The 15060-nt window shown below is 54.6% G+C and overlaps 1 protein-coding gene across 4 annotated transcripts in view; it reads right to left on the bottom strand.

Annotated features, from left to right (window-relative positions):
- Positions 1–9798: 9798 nt before the first annotated feature.
- Positions 9799–15060, bottom strand: part of TMEM266 (transmembrane protein 266) — a 102214-nt gene continuing 96952 nt past the window's right edge. For all 4 annotated transcript variants that reach the window (XM_074354241.1, XM_074354242.1, XM_074354243.1 and 1 more), the window contains 2 exons: positions 11778–11840; positions 9799–10939 (listed from right to left, as the gene is read on the bottom strand). In XM_074354241.1, coding sequence (XP_074210342.1) covers positions 10344–10939; positions 11778–11840 — 659 coding nt within the window. In that variant the 3' untranslated portion in view covers positions 9799–10343. The remainder of the gene's footprint in view (positions 10940–11777; positions 11841–15060) is intronic.

Below are 15060 nucleotides of genomic sequence, written 5' to 3'. Positions count from 1 at the left end.
CCTGCCCAGAGAATGCTCTGGCTTCTCGTTTGCCTTCCTGGTGGCTCTTTGGCTGTCCTAGAAAGCAGGCAGGCATGCAAGTCGGCTACATGTGTGGTTAGCTCTGGCACGCTCCCTCTGCTGCCCTGAGCACAGCTGAGGCTGAGGGTGTCACAAGGGGCCAGAAGCTGCTGAGGCTTTGGCCAGGACTGCAGGAAGGCGTGGGCAGGTGTTGGGGTCAGAGAAAGGCTGAGAGTCAGCAGGCAAGTTGAATGGAGAGAACTGCCACCCTGAAGGCGCTCTGTGGACGGTGTAGTACTTAATAGGTCAAGGAAAATGGCAGGGTGGAGATGGGGAGTGACAGTGACAGTGACACAGAAGGGGAGGGGATGGAGGGGCTAGGCGGCCGCTTTGTGTGACCAGCCTGGGCCTGACTAGTTGAACCCTTTTTGATGTGTGTCTTAATCACTTGCTGTGAAACACTTGTAGAAGTTAAATGTTACTGGCATTTCAACCTTCTTTCAATGGGGTGAGAGAGCAGCAAAGTGATGTCCTGTGTTAGAACCATAGAATCCTAGAACGCAGCGAGCTGAGCGGTCATCCAATTCAGCCCTCTTGTTGTACAGATAGGGATACTGAGGCACAGAGAAGACGTCAGGAAGGCAGAGTGACTTGTCTGGGGCCATATGGTTTGAATCACCCTCACAAAAGTAATTCTGTATCTTGTTGCTGTCTTTGGGTCTTTTCTCAAGGGAGCTAACCTTGCTTAGGGCCATTAATCCCTCAGCCTTGTTGGACAGTACAGGTGGGGACAGGAGACACAGCAAAGGTGACAGCTGCAGAGGTACCCCCAGGACTGTGTGTGGTGGCTCAAGGAGGACAGCCCCAGGCAGTGCCTCTGGTTCCTAGCCTCAGGGTTGAACTTGCTGGTCTTTCTCCGTTTGACTCCCTCCTATCATGACTGCCCTGCCCCAGCTCCAAGCAGCTGTTCACTTAAAGTTTACTGGGTACAACTCATCACCACGATAATGGCATTGCTGTACGTCAGGCACCATTCTAACACTTTACACATATTAAACCCCTTCCGTCCTCACAAACCTTATGAGATAGATGCTATTATTATCCCTGTTTTACAGATGAGGAAGCTAAGGCACAGAGAAGTTACATAACTTGCCCAAATTCAGACAGCTTATAAACGAGAGCCAGGATTTGAAACCGGGAAGTCTGGCTTCAGAGCGGTGGCTTCACCAGTATGTGCCTCCGCCTCACCTCAGCTCAAGCAGTGGAGACTCACGCAGCAACCTCAGGTAAAGGGCTCTGGGCTGGGGGCCGGCTGGGCGGGGCGCACACCCAGCATCCCAACCTCAGGTAAAGGGCACTGGGGGCGCAGGGCCGGCTGGGCGGGGCGCACACCCAGTATCCCAACCTCAGGTAAAGGGCACTGGGGGTGCAGGGCCGGCTGGGCGGGGCGCACACCCAGCATCCCAACCTCAGGTAAAGGGCTCTGGGCTGGGGGCCGGCTGGGCGGGGCGCACACCCAGCATCCCAACCTCAGGTAAAGGGCACTGGGGGCGCAGGGCCGGCTGGGCGGGGCGCACACCCAGTATCCCAACCTCAGGTAAAGGGCACTGGGGGCGCAGGGCCGGCTGGGCGGGGCGCACACCCAGCATCCCAACCTCAGGTAAAGGGCACTGGGCACGTGGGGCCGGCTGGGCGGGGCGCACACCCAGGGTCCTAGTTGAGGAGAGCTGGGGCTCTGGGTTGTCTCTCCAGCAGGAATTTATTAATTCATTCAACTCAGAAGCCCCTTTAACTGCCCACTTAAAGTTTACCTTTAAAAGACAGTTTGTGTGAGGTGGAGCAGATTGTTAAAACTTTCATATATGCCAGAAGGTACAATTTGATGTGCCCTTTTTATCCTTATGGTTTCTTGGAAACCAGTCTGTCAGTTCCAGATGACTGCCCGGGTGGGGCTCGACTCCGAGCCGAAGCTCTGGAAGCCGTGTGGGGAAAGGTGTGAGGAGCAGCTTTCTTGGGTGGGGGTGGTGCTTGTGTGCTTCCTGCCTTTCTCCCTAGTTTTTTGAGGCCTTTGGTTAACCTCAAGCAGACCTGGGAATTTGGTTAGTTTGGCAGAACACCAAGTCCCTGAGAGGGCAGAATTACAAGCATGTGGAAAGGCAGCCCTGATGGAGCTGGATAGGTCCTGGAGGTCATTTAGTTCAAGCCCACGACCTCCTTATACTACGCATGGACTGAGGCCCAGTGAGGGCCCTGGCCTCAGCTTTCCGGTAGCTGAGAAAGCGCAGAATCCAGCTTTCCCCTGCCCCCCTGGCATCTCAGGGCGTGTTCCCTGGCTCACCTACCAGCTGTGCTGTGTGGGACTCTGGAGCAAACATCTAGAAGCCTGGCCCAGCACTGCCCTGAAGCAGCTTGTGGCCCTGACAGGGAGAAGAGCTTCCCGTTGGGCTCTGAGAATACAGGCTGTTGGAGGCACAGCCCCTGCCCTCGAGATTTTGCAGCCACCAAGGAAGATGAGATGAGAGAGAACTGATTAGAAAAGCAGAGAGCACGTAGTCAGCATGAACAGGATACCCAGGGAGGGCTCCCTCAGTGGCCAGATGTGGCCGTTCCTTGGTGGCGGGGGTAGGGGTGTTCACATTAGCATGTGGGGCAGAAGTGGAAACAGATCAGAGCTCACACAAATGCCTGAGGCAGGGACAGGCGGAAACACAGGCTCAGGAAAGGGGTTTAGGGTGGTGGACAGTTGAGGCCAGACTGTGGAGGACATTGACACAGGCTGAGGAGTCTGGCCTTTTTCCTCATCAGTCAGTGTTTCTCAAACTTTGCCCTCAAGAAGTACTGCCATTTTAGGAGCTGGACCAGGGATGGTACTGTGAAAGTTCTTTTCCTGACTTGCAGGAAAAATTAATCAATAGAATTTTCCAATCTTAAGTCTTTCTTGCATACTTTTGTCTAAAACTTTGATAGCTGCTACCTCTTGTCTTAATAATATAAGCAGATTCTAGAGTGAATGAACAGGTAGCAAATGGACGTTAACTAAGGTCAGCAGCCACTGGCCCGCCACAGCTTTTGTTTCGTGGACGTGTGCTGAACACTTAAAAATGCTCTCTGCTAGTTGTTAGTGTTCCTTGTTTATGTGTTAGAATTAAGCATGTCAGTGTATCAGGAATGTTCCACAAAGAGCTGCATGACCTGAGGCCTTGCCACCTGAACAGGCCTTAAGGAGCACCCTCTGGCAACAGGGAGCCATTGACATATGCTGAGCTGGCGGGTAACCTCATCTAGAGGAACAGCCTAACCTGGTGGTGTGTTCAGGGAGGAGGGAGGGAGGAGAAGATGGACGCGATTAGGCGGCTGTTGCAGGAGTCCTCTGGCCTTTCGCCCTGGGTGGGTTTGGCTGAAAGCTCTTTCGCTACAGAATGGGCCCCCGGAGACTGTGGAAATGGGCCCAGTGCTGTGGGCGAGGCTGACCGAGAGTGGGCCCTTCCTTCCAGGATGGTGCGGGAGCCATGCCGCCGGCAGAGCCTGGGCGTGTCCGGACTTGGCTGGAGGGCTTGGAACCCCAGCCCTGAGTGCTTCTTCGCTGTCTTTCGGAAAGGGATGGTCAGCTTGCTTGCATTTCACGCTGTCTCTCATGAGGGGTTTTTGTTTTGGTTGACATGAAAGTGGGCTTAAGAGGCTGGGAAACCCAGAGGCCACTATTGATTGTAACAGATGGATTTGGTTAGCTGCTGCTGAACTAAAGGAGGCTTGACTGATAACCTTGTAAAAAGCGCATATAAGGTGATATATTGCCACAATTTGTATAGCCCTAGAGTTTAAAAAATATTTTGTGGGGAACCAATGTGAAGAAAAGTTGCTGATAATCCTTGGTTTATAAAGCACTTTGTAAGTTACTCCCTCAGAGGCAGAAAGGGTAGGAAACGACGAGGAATCAGACTCTCAGGAGAGAAGGTGGTTTGCCCCAGGTCACAAAGCAAATGGTAGCTGGGACACAAACCAGAATTTTGGTAAATGTTACTTGTTAAAAACCTACTAGGTGTGTTATATATCCTTCTCTAATACAGTGATTCTAAAGTGGGTATCATTACGCTTACTTTCTGGATGAAGAAATGGACTGGGAGGCAGTCCGTGAGATGTGGAACTTACATTAGGCTCCAGGTCTGCAGAGCTTGGCCTTTCCACTGTACCAGGCTGCCTCCCATCATCTTCCCGCTTCTCTGGGACTCTATCCTCTGGGCCGCATTGCCTCAAAACAGCAAGCTTGTCATTAGAAGCATGGGAGAGTGATAGAATTAGGAATTTATTGGGAAGGAAGCTGGCATTTTCTTTGGTACCTAGACTGGTAAATGGTTAGCCCATGGTGAGGTTTTACTTGTCTGGGCTTCCCCATCTTTGCCTCTGACAACTGGTCACGGGGTTAGAGGCAGCTTGCTGCTGCCTTTTTGGTACTCACGTCCAGCTTGGAGGGCTTGCCTCCTTCCTAGTGTGGGGCTGCGTGGGGAATCTTGGGGTCTGGGACCCAGGGAGCACAGGCAGGCCTGAACACTGAGTGGGCTGGTCACCAGGACTCTTGAGTTCTCGTCCTGGTTCTGTTATGGCCTCAGAGGTGCCGTGGTCACATTCCATCTCCTTTTAGGCTTCATTTTCCTCATCTGTAAAATGGCAAACAACTTGGTAATCTTCCAAGATGCCGTCAAGCTTTTTAACCTGTGAGTGTGTTGGCAGATCTCAAACAGCTTAGGTCAATGGAGACAATAACCACTTTTGAGAGCTTTTTATGCCCAAGATGCTGTGCTGAGCGCTTTACAGACATTAGCTCATTTAAGCCTCGAAACCGCCACAAAGTATAGTATTATTCTCCCCTCTCCAAATGACAAAACTAAAGCCTACAGAGCTTAAAACACTTGCCAAAGGATTTATAGCTAGTAAGTGGTGACCTTAGGCCAAAGTCTGCTCTCAACCACATGCCATATCCTGAGTCCCTCTTTGGGAACACAGAGGATGTACCTAATCCAGCCTGGCTGAGGTGGGCTAAAGTGGAGGGGACCAGCGTGAGACAGCCGGGGCTAGTTCCAAAGAACAGTCAGAATCAACCAATAAAGAAGTGCATTCCAGGCAGAAGGTCCAGTGTGGACAAGGCACAGACGCACCAAGAACATGACAACTCTGGACCTCAGTCTCAGTCCCTTTCTAGCCTGACGTTCCTCCATCCTAAATCATTCTTTGCTGAGGGAAGCAGGGGTCTCTGAACTAGAATCTGGGTCTGGTCTGCACACTGGCTCTCTTTTGTGGCATTTAGCAAACGCAGGTCCCAGGGCCCTATGCCTCTTCTTTATGCAGTCAAGGTGGAGGTGAGCCTACCTAGTTATGAGGCCTAATTGATGTTGGGGAGGCTCCTAGAGCGCTTGGTGAAAGGTGCCCTGTAAATCTCAGACACTGAAGAATTCTGCCACATTCATCACGGTATTTAATGTCCTGATTGATCCCCTGGGTAGTCAATTTCATTTGCTTGTTTCAGGATGAACAGGCAGCCTGCTCCCCTTTGCTATAGCCTGGGGCTCTGCATCAAATTACACCAGCGCTGTCTCTTTGGTAGCTTGCAATAAATTTAGCAGCAAATGTTCCATCATTTTCTTTGGATAATTAAATTAACTATTCACCAGGAGACAATACCAAACTTTTCAGCATTGGAGCCAGAAGAGAAGAAAAAAGGAATCCAGAGTAGGTGTGAATTCATCACTCAGTTTATGCCAGGGAAACGTAGGTTTTTGGCTTGTACTAAAAAAGGGAGAGGAAGACAGAGGAGGTGCTTCATGTCTGGGGAAAAACAGTGCCCTCTTACCTAATACAGGGTGACTCCGGAGCATTATTTATGGGGGAACCAATGGGGATATAGGAGCGAGCTCAGGAGGAGGGAGCAGACAGTGCCTGGGCTGGGGTAGGGCACACGTCCTCCCAGCACTCTTCTCCCACTCCCTCCCCACACCAGACGATCACTGGCAGCAAGTGAAATAACCGAGCCTTCCCCTGGCAGCCTCCCCCAGCAGTGCTGCACCTGGGTAGGAAGTGAAATAACCCCAGGCATCTATTATTAATAAGGACGGTTTCTGTTTGTGTCTCCCTTGAAACATTCTCAAAGGGCTTTCCCTTCCATTATGTCATTAGCTATCCCAGCAGCCCTCGTGGGGGTGGGGACGGGAGTTATTCTGCTGTCCCTGGAGAGGAAGCAGGTCTAAGGATTCACTTGGAGCCATACAGCAAACCAGAAACAGGGCTGGGCTTGGCACATTCTGTATGCACCACAGCACCTGGGGTGGAGGTGTGGTGATCCAGACTTTCCAGCCCCAAGATGTCCATTCAACACCTGGGGTTAACTGTCAGCCCCCAGACTTGTTGTATGTCCTTGTTAAGCAGCTCTACGCAAGTGTCCTGTTGACTTGTTAGTAAGATACTTTCTTTTTAACAAGGCTTCCTTGGACCTCATCTCATTTGAGCCTGTCTCCAGTTTACAGAGAATACAGCCCCACTCCTAACCTCTCCCTTTAGAGATGGGGAGATTGCACTGGAAAGGAGTGTGGAGGCAGCCCCAGGACAGCTCTCTCAGTGGAGAGCAGTCTTGAAGTGACAAAGGTGCTCCTGAGCTGAGGGCTGTGGATAGAATGAACCCCCACCATGCTAAAGAGAATTCCAGGCCAATAGCCTCTAATCATGCAAAGTCTGAAAAAACGCAGTCTGTGTGACTGGATCTGAAAAGCCAAGGTTTGTGTTGGAGATCTTGCCCAGGCCCAGCTGGAGAGGGGCCAATTGTGTCTTTCAGGGAAGGCCTTACAGCTCCTCAGTCCTGGACTTTGAGCCAGGCCTGCAGGGCTCTGGCCGAGCTCCCCTGGGGGCCGACCACCAGCACTGCTGGCTCTGAGCCTTGTCGTCTTCAGTGCCAAATTTGGCTTGTCAGGGTGGTCATGGGATCCTGGCCACAGGATCGGCTCCTCCCCAGTTTTGGTGGCAAGGCAGAACAGGGATGCTGGCCCTGCAGACGGGGGTGGTCAGGGCTCTGCAGAGATGGTGGGCTGGTCCCTCCAGCCTGAGGGGTCATGTGGGCTGATTTCTAACTCTGGCTCTCCTGAGGACACCTGGTTTAATTCCAGACAGCTCGTTTCCCCATATCCAGCATGACATCTAACACAGACAGACCTGGGTTTGAATGCTGCCACTAGTTTACCAGTTAGCTGGGCAAGTCATTTAATCAGTCATTCTGTGCTCTTTTCTCCTGTGTGATGCAGGGAGAATAGCACCCACTTTGCAGGAATGTGATAAAGAGGGAAGTGCCCACCACAGAGTGCCCACCATAAAAGGAAATGAACAAATGGGAGCCATTGTTGTTGTCACCTTCTTTTTGGCTTGTAGGAGGCAGCAGCTGTTACCCAGACCCTCCTCCCTTCTGGGAGAGCACCAGTGGTCTCCGAATGTGTGGTCAAGCAAGGGGGGGCCATTTCCCAGAGCTGCAGACTTCCCAGGGAGTGCTCGGGCTCCGTCGCCACCAGTCCCCACTGCCTGCCAGCCGTAACTCTGGGTTATGACGCCCAGGGGAACCGTGAAAGCCAAAGCTTTTACTCTCCACCTCCTACATTCCAGGCTTTGGGACTTGCCCTGCGCCTGTCTCCAGGCAGGTGAGTGGCTTCCTCTGTGTGCGTGCACCCTCTCACACTGTGACTGTGGACTCTGTCCTTGGAGAGGTGGGACCACCTCTTGGCATCTCTGCCCCCAGCCTTAATCTGTTCCTGCCGCAGTTCTGTCCCTGGCCCTGCCTGTTCAAGCAGGAAGGCAACAGTGCATGCTCAGGCAGAATTTCCCCAGCAGTCTGTAAGTACCCTAAGAAGCCAGCTTTTAGAAGTGGAGCTCTTGTGTAGACCCCACTTCTAGGTGGGGAAACTGAGACAGAGAGCAGGAGCCACCGGCCTAGCATCTTACCCCATTGCTCTCCTCCCTGTCGGTGGTTTTCGGTGGTTTTCTTTGGAGTAAAGTCCACAGCAGAGGCAAGTGCCAGCTAGCAGCTGGGTCTCACCTCTGGCGCAAGACAGGCTCATGTAGCTGTCTGGGTAGCCAGCACTGGCCTCCGTGCTGGGGCGACAGGAACTCAGCGGAGATGGCATCACAGCTCAGCAAGCTGGGCCTGGCCGGGGGGGTATTTGTTTCCGTTCCAGTGGATGCAGCCCGCTAATTACGGACCCCACTGGCTCCCGCCCTAGAGGTGATAAGTCATGTGATGCTCTCCAGCCCATGTGACAAACTCCGAGTGACCGCTTTGCTACCAGAAGCTCTGAAGGTTGGGAGCCTCGGCACCCAGCACACTGCCGGGTCAGCATGGGCTCGTTTCAGTTCCTCTCTTACTAGTGTTTGACCTCAGGGGAGTTTCTTAAACCTCTGAGCCTTGGGTTCTCCATCTGTAAAACAGGGCTGGTGATATCACCGCACAGGGCTACTGGAAGGATTAAAGGAGCCCGGGGTAGAGTGCACAGTAATGGAAGCTGTAACTGTTGCTGTTGTGACTCCGAATGCCCCAGATTATACTCCCCAAACGGCTCCGCTGGACACTGCTGCCTTTAATACCTTTTTTGACAAGTGCTGATCGCCTCACAAATCAGGAGGGCAGTCTGTGTCAGCACGTGGAATTTCCCTCTTTCTTCCAGTCCAGTTCTTTCCTGAGTGACTCTGTGCCCAAGCTTGTGGCCTTATCTAGGGTCCTGGGATTCTCATGGGACTCAGGCCTGCTCCCTGATCCCGAGGACCCAGGAGAGGCAAGCAGGGAGACTGATGCTGACCAAGCCATGGGACCACCGCACTGTCGGGGTGAGTCCAAGGGGCCATAGGAGCTCCTGTGAGCCACTAGTGACACTCGCACAGTGAAAACCACGTGGTCAAGGAGGGGAGAAAAAGCAGTCAGGGGCATGGGCAAGCCAGCTCGTGAAGGGACTGACTGACTCCACCAAGAAGTTCAGTTGAGAAAGTGGGAGTCCTTGAAATTTTCAGTTGAGAAAGTGAGAATCCTTGAAATTTAAAAAAACTGTCTTCTCTTTTTGTTCTGGACGTATAAAACAAAACCTAGTGGTTATAAACAAAAATCCTGTCGAGGCTTTTCAGCCAGGGAGACGCTGATCAGGCTCAGCAGCCCGGGAGGACACAGTGGAGGTGGGGGTGGAGCCAGAGGCTGGGCCTGAGCCTTAGCAAGGCTGTGCTGGGGGCTGGGGCAGGTGACTTGGAGGGCAGAATGGCCAGCACCCATGACTGCTGGCGGAGGGCGAGGAGGGGGCCAGCATTCGTGCATGTTCATGGCTGAGTGGATGGTGGTGCCCCAGCTGGGAGGAGGAGCAGGCTTTGGGCAAGATACCACACTCAGCTTTAGACCTGCCAAATTCGAGATCCCTAAGGGATGGAGCCCCAGTCAGGAAGCTGGGTCAGGGAGCTGGCGGTAGGGAAGACAGAATTTTAAGCTCCATCTTGGTGGGGAGATGATGGAGGGGAAGGAGTCACACAGCCAGGCAGTGTGAGCGCTTCCCACCCAGGGTCCAGGGCTCCTTCCACTCTGTAAAGGCCTCAGGGCCACCAGAGAGGGGTGGGGGCTCCCTGAGTGGGTTTTGAGGGCCAAAACGAATGAGCCACTCCGGGTTCCACACCTGGGCTAGCAACCACAGGGACACCTCTGCCTTCTGACGTCTCAGTGCAGCTATTTTTTATTATTAAAGCCAAGAGTGGAAAATGACTGTCCCCCCACCCACATGACCCTCCCACCCACTTCCAGATCCATCCCTTTATGTCCCGTGAAGGTGAAAACTAGATTTGTCTTGAAAAGACTCGGAAACGCTCATGCCTCAGTGAGAGAATGAGGACAAATGGAAGCGGCTCAGATGGTCTGTCGGCTCCACCCAGGATTCCTGGAAAAGACGGCTTGGGGGTGGGGCTGGGCAGCCCCTGCTCACAGTGCTGTTCCCGAGGGTCCGGGGTGGGAGTCAGGAACAAAGGCAACGGAAGAGGCTGAGCTGGCCCCCACGCTCTACCCTGCTGAAGCTGGGCCACAGGCTGGTTTTTGTAAAAATGGTTTTAAAAAACCCCAGCCACGAGCACCACCCTCCCCTGAGCAGGGCAAGAGGAGGCGCCAGCTCTGGGCTTTGAGGTCTGAGGCATATGGCCTCCTGGCCTGGCGTCACCTCCCTGGAGGCAGGCAGCACCCTGAGGGAGGCCAGGCAGGCTCCTGGGCCCCGAGTGTGACCCTTGGTGGCCTCCGGGGCCATGGGAGAGTATTGAGATGGCTGTCTCCCCACCTCCACGCAGCCTGCCTGGAGGCTCTAGGCTTCAGGGACCCTGTGCAGCTTTTGTTCTTTGGATTCCAAAGATCTGAACTTCTCCTCCAGCACAGGCACAGCAGGCTGGAAGTGGATCACAGGCTTGATCTGAAAGACAGTGAAGCCCTCCTGGTTCTTCTGGTTGAACAGACTTACCCTGTGCTTCAGCTCGGGGCTGGTTTGGGCCGAGCCCGCGGGGCTGGGCCAGGCAAGCGGGGCTGGGTCCAAGGCCCTCTGGGATGGGCAGGGGTCCTCCGACAGGGAGGACAACAGGTCCTGGACCATGGCCTCTGCCATCTGCTGCTTGGAGGGTGGTGGCAGTGGCAGGGGAGAGGGACTGGGCTCAGAGGAAGGCTCCTCGCGGGCAGTGCTGCAGTCCGTGGAGGAGCCCAGCGTCTGGCTGCTGTCGCTCTGGGCCCGGGTGACAGAGCTGCGGGTGGTGCGGGAGGCGCTCTCGGAGGTGGCGCTGGCGCAGGTGCCGTTGCTGCCGAGCTTCAGGGGCATATCGACCGAAAAGAGGTCAGAGGAGATGTTGGGCTGGTGGATGTCTATGGCTGCCGTGGTGACCATGCACACAGCTGGTTCTGGGACACCGCTGTCTGCAAGAAAGGAGGGGCTGCGGGTCACACTTCACCCTTGCCACACCTCTGTGCACCCGGATGGGGGCAAGTCTGAGATGACCCAAGTCTAGGAGTGGGGATGCATGGTGGGCAGTGAGTGGATTGGGAGAGAGGTCCAGGCTAGGGATGGTGGTCTTTGAAATCAGCAGATTAGGTGAGACTTTGGAAGAGGAGAGGGAAGAGTAAAGAGGGTCTTAGGGGGCTAAACTGTGGAAAAGAAAAAATTCAAATACATTAAACATGAAACACAATATAGCCTTCTAGCCTTACAGTGGAGAGTCTACAAGGATTTAAGGGCTGTGAAACCCAAACTACAAGATTCAAGACATTGGCTAAGGAGAAACAAGACACTGGAGGACGGGATATTGTTTTAAAACTCAACCTTTCCCATAAGTGAAAAGCACTAGGTCCCCTGGGACTTGACCAAGTGCAGGAATGAAACATAAATCAAGTGGGGACGTGCCCAATGCCTGTTGCTTCTCAAGCCCAATTATGCTGTTGCCTCACCCCCGTCACACTCATCCTGAAAGCTGCTCAGGTTGGGAGGTGCTGAGGTCACTCACATTTCTTGATTCCAGGCCCTTCCATGCCAGGGTGCCCCATGTCACTCTTTGGAGATCCCAGAGCACTCCCACCCCAGCACCCACAGCTCTAGGGCTGGAGTTTGTCGGGAGCCTTGAGCTCTGCCTGCAGTTGTGGTTCACAGGCACTGGGAGATGGGCAGCCAGGCAGAGCCGTCCCCACCCTCGATTTGAGGGGTTGCCCGGGCCACACAGAGGTTCTGGTACTTGCAGACCAGCCGCCAGCACAGACTTACCACTGCTGGGCCCGTTGTAGTACTGACTGATGTAGCTGTTCATGTCATCTTTCACCACAGCTTCTACAGAGGAGGGGACGGAGAGGGGTGAGTGTGATGGAGTGCCAGAGCGTCCAGGGGTAGGGGCTGTGGCCAGTTCACGCTCCCCTACCCCAGTACTCCCACCCCTACCCCCATCACCACAAGAGGAGGCACTTGTCTCCCACAAGCTCTCTGCCGCTTTCTGATCCTCCATAGGGACTGCATGTCTCATTTGCCCCAGGGCTGGGCTGGACTGGGTATCAGGGACCCAGGTTCTGGTGAAGCATCCAGCTTGCTGTGACAGGATGGGCCCTTTACTTCGCTCCTCAGTTTCCCCACCTCTGAGATAAGGGGTGTGGAAAAGTTCCTCAGGACTCTTTCTGCCAGGATGTCATGAGTCCCTGAATCCACATGAGGTTCTCAGGGTCACCATGAGTGCCGCCCTCAATGCAGAAGCCTCAGAGCCCTGTCTGCAGCCTCACGCAGCCAGCGGCAGAGGCTGATCATGGACGACGACCCCCTGGTCCTGCACCCGAGGACCCCGTCTTCCACACTGCACAGGCATGGACCTGGGGCGCCGGGCATCCCCACCACCAACACCATTCCTAGTACATGGTAAGTGCTCAGTAAATCGTTGCAGAATGAATAACCAATGAGAAGGTATAAAGCTGTCCAGGTCAAGGGAGATGGTGTGGGAACAGGGTCTCAAAGAAACACTGGTTCCTTGTCCTGCTAGGGGTGGGGAAGGAACAGGAGAGAGGAGAAATTCAGACACCGGAGAAGGGGGAGGGGGAGAGCAAATGACAGGAGACCACAAAAGCCACCCTAAGGAGCTGAGCCTTGTCCCAAGCACAGTGAAGGAGCCACGGGAGACTCTGAGCACAGTCTGGTGTGAGTCACTCCCAAGGCTGCGGGGAGAGTGACTGGGAAGGTGCCAGACTTCAGACAGGGAGACCCGAGACTGCAATGCCCAGGTGAGGGAAGTCAGGCGGTGAGGGAGCGTGGGTGGTGCCTGATGGGGCAGAAGAGAAGGGTGGGGGTCCACACCCCGAGGAGCCATGGTCTGCAGGTGACTGGATCCAATGCTTCGGTGGCCGCCTTCCTGTGCACACCTGAGATGGCTGCAGGAGCCAGTCTGCCCTGGTGCTGGGAGGCCATGTGGCAGAGCACACAGCAACCTGGCTCTTAAAAGCTTTTTTGGCCTCTTTTGATCTTTAAATGCCTGCGGTCAGAGGTGTGTTTTGCATTAATGCCTGCGCTGAGGGAGGGGCCCCAGGCTGGCTCCAGGCCCTGCTTCAGGATCAGCCAGCAACGCTCCCCCAGAATCAGACAGCAACACTCTTCTCTGGCCGTTCATAATTTATGTTGTAAATGCTGTCTAGCCCTGCAGGCCGCCTTGGGAAGTGGGAGGTGGCTGGAGTGACTGCTCCCAGCAAGCAGTGCGAGGCGGAAGGCCAAGGGGTCCACCAGGCCAGACAGGAGGTTCTGGTCACTTATCTTGGTTTATCCTGAGGCCATGGCAGCAGGGACTTGTGATGCAGCTGTAGAGAGCCAGCCACGTGATGTGGGCAGGACTGTGCACTCAGCTAAAGTATCCACTGACCCATGAAACTACTCCAAACGGGCTACTCGCAGGAGGCGGCCTGGAGTGAACGAGAAAAACCCAAACCTTGGGTCCCTTCCTGGTGCTGCCACTGGCCCAGCGAGGGGGCTTGAGCAGGTCACATCCCCGATTTGGGCCTCGTTTTTTCATCTGTACCACCAGGGTGCTGGCAGGGCTCTTACAGATGGTGACACCACAGGGTTAGCGGGCTCCCGACCCCTCCGCCAGCCCTGAAGTTCCAAGAGGTGAGAGTGCAGAGTGGGAAGGGACCGGAGGCCCCTGGCCTATTCCTCGAGCCCCCAGTGCAGGAATCCCCTTGACCCCTGCCTGACGGGGGCTCCCCCCAGCACGGCCTGGGCACCGCAGGGGAGGGAGCTCCTACGCCTTTGTTGAGCAGTTTCTCATTCATCTGTGCTCAACAGGATTAGTGGGCCTGACCCTCTGCCTCCAAGGAGCACAGTCAGGGCCTCCTGGGGACATCCCTGCCTTGGTCAAGCAGCCAATCTCCATCTAATCAGGAAATGCCTACTGTGTGCAAGCCCTGTGGCTCCTGGTCCTGCCCCCCAGGCGCCCTTTCTGCTTGCAGTCATACAGACAGGCCATCCGACACCTGGAAGGCCCTCACATCCCTCCTGACAAGTCTCTTCTCAGGAACCACAGTCCGTTTTCCACCCCTCCCCAGTTTTCCAGCCTCTCCGCTCTGAAAGCTTCACTGTGGGTTCCAAATGTGACCAGAATGGGGGGAGGAGAGAGGAGGGAGCTGGTGTTTACTGTGCCCTTCAGAGCGCCAGACGGCAGGTTCCGCGTGTCACACGCTGGTCTCCTTTAACCCTCACTGCTGCCCTGCAAGGCTGGGGTGGTTTAGCAGACCAGTCCTTCCCAAGGTCTGGCGTGATCATTCCCCTAATGCAGCCTAACATCTTCCAAGAGGGTTTAGCAACCGCCCCCTTCTGCTGACTCATGAGCTTGGGGCCGACGCCTCTCTGCAGGAGCTGGGGCCAGGCCAGCCAGACCTCTGCCCTGCCATGGCCGCGTAACCCCCACCGGGGACTTCACGTTTATCATCTCAGGCAAATGTCAGCCTGTTGGTTTCAGCCCAGAGGTGCAGCCTGCTGAAAGCATTCTGAATCTTGATTCTGTCTACGAAAGTATCCTCTCTGCTGACTCAGTGTTGCCCATTGATTTGAGGATGCTCACATCTTCACCCAAGCCATTGATAAAAATAACCAGACATCTCTCCTGAGCTTCTGACCAGCCTGGCCAACTTGACAGCTCCTCCTGGGTGACCTCCAGCTACCTCTGACTCAACATGTCCAAGATAGGACTCAGTTTCTCCCTCCGCTCCATCCTGGTGAGTGGTTCCCTCGCCCACCCAGGCTGGGGCCCTGGTCACTTGCCCATGCTTCCTGTCCTCCTTCACTAACAGCCCAACTTCTGCCAAATCTGTGACCAGTCAAGGGACCCAGATGCCCTCTCCTCTGGCCGGTAGTCCAGCGTTAAGTCAGACCTCAGAGAGAGCCTTCCCCCGGACTCTCATCATGGCTATGGGATTGCTCACTCCATGGAGACGCTGACCCAGGTCTCCAGGTGGCCACTGGTGGTCTGTCCAGTCTGCATTTGCTCCCTCTGCTCCAAACCTGTACCTACACGGGGGCCTCA

This window comes from Camelus bactrianus, chromosome 27 (assembly GCF_048773025.1).
Source record: "Camelus bactrianus isolate YW-2024 breed Bactrian camel chromosome 27, ASM4877302v1, whole genome shotgun sequence".
In the NCBI taxonomy this organism is placed as follows: domain Eukaryota; kingdom Metazoa; phylum Chordata; class Mammalia; order Artiodactyla; family Camelidae; genus Camelus; species Camelus bactrianus.
Note: the sequence above shows the minus strand (reverse complement) of the source record. Positions and strands in the feature narration are given on the sequence as shown.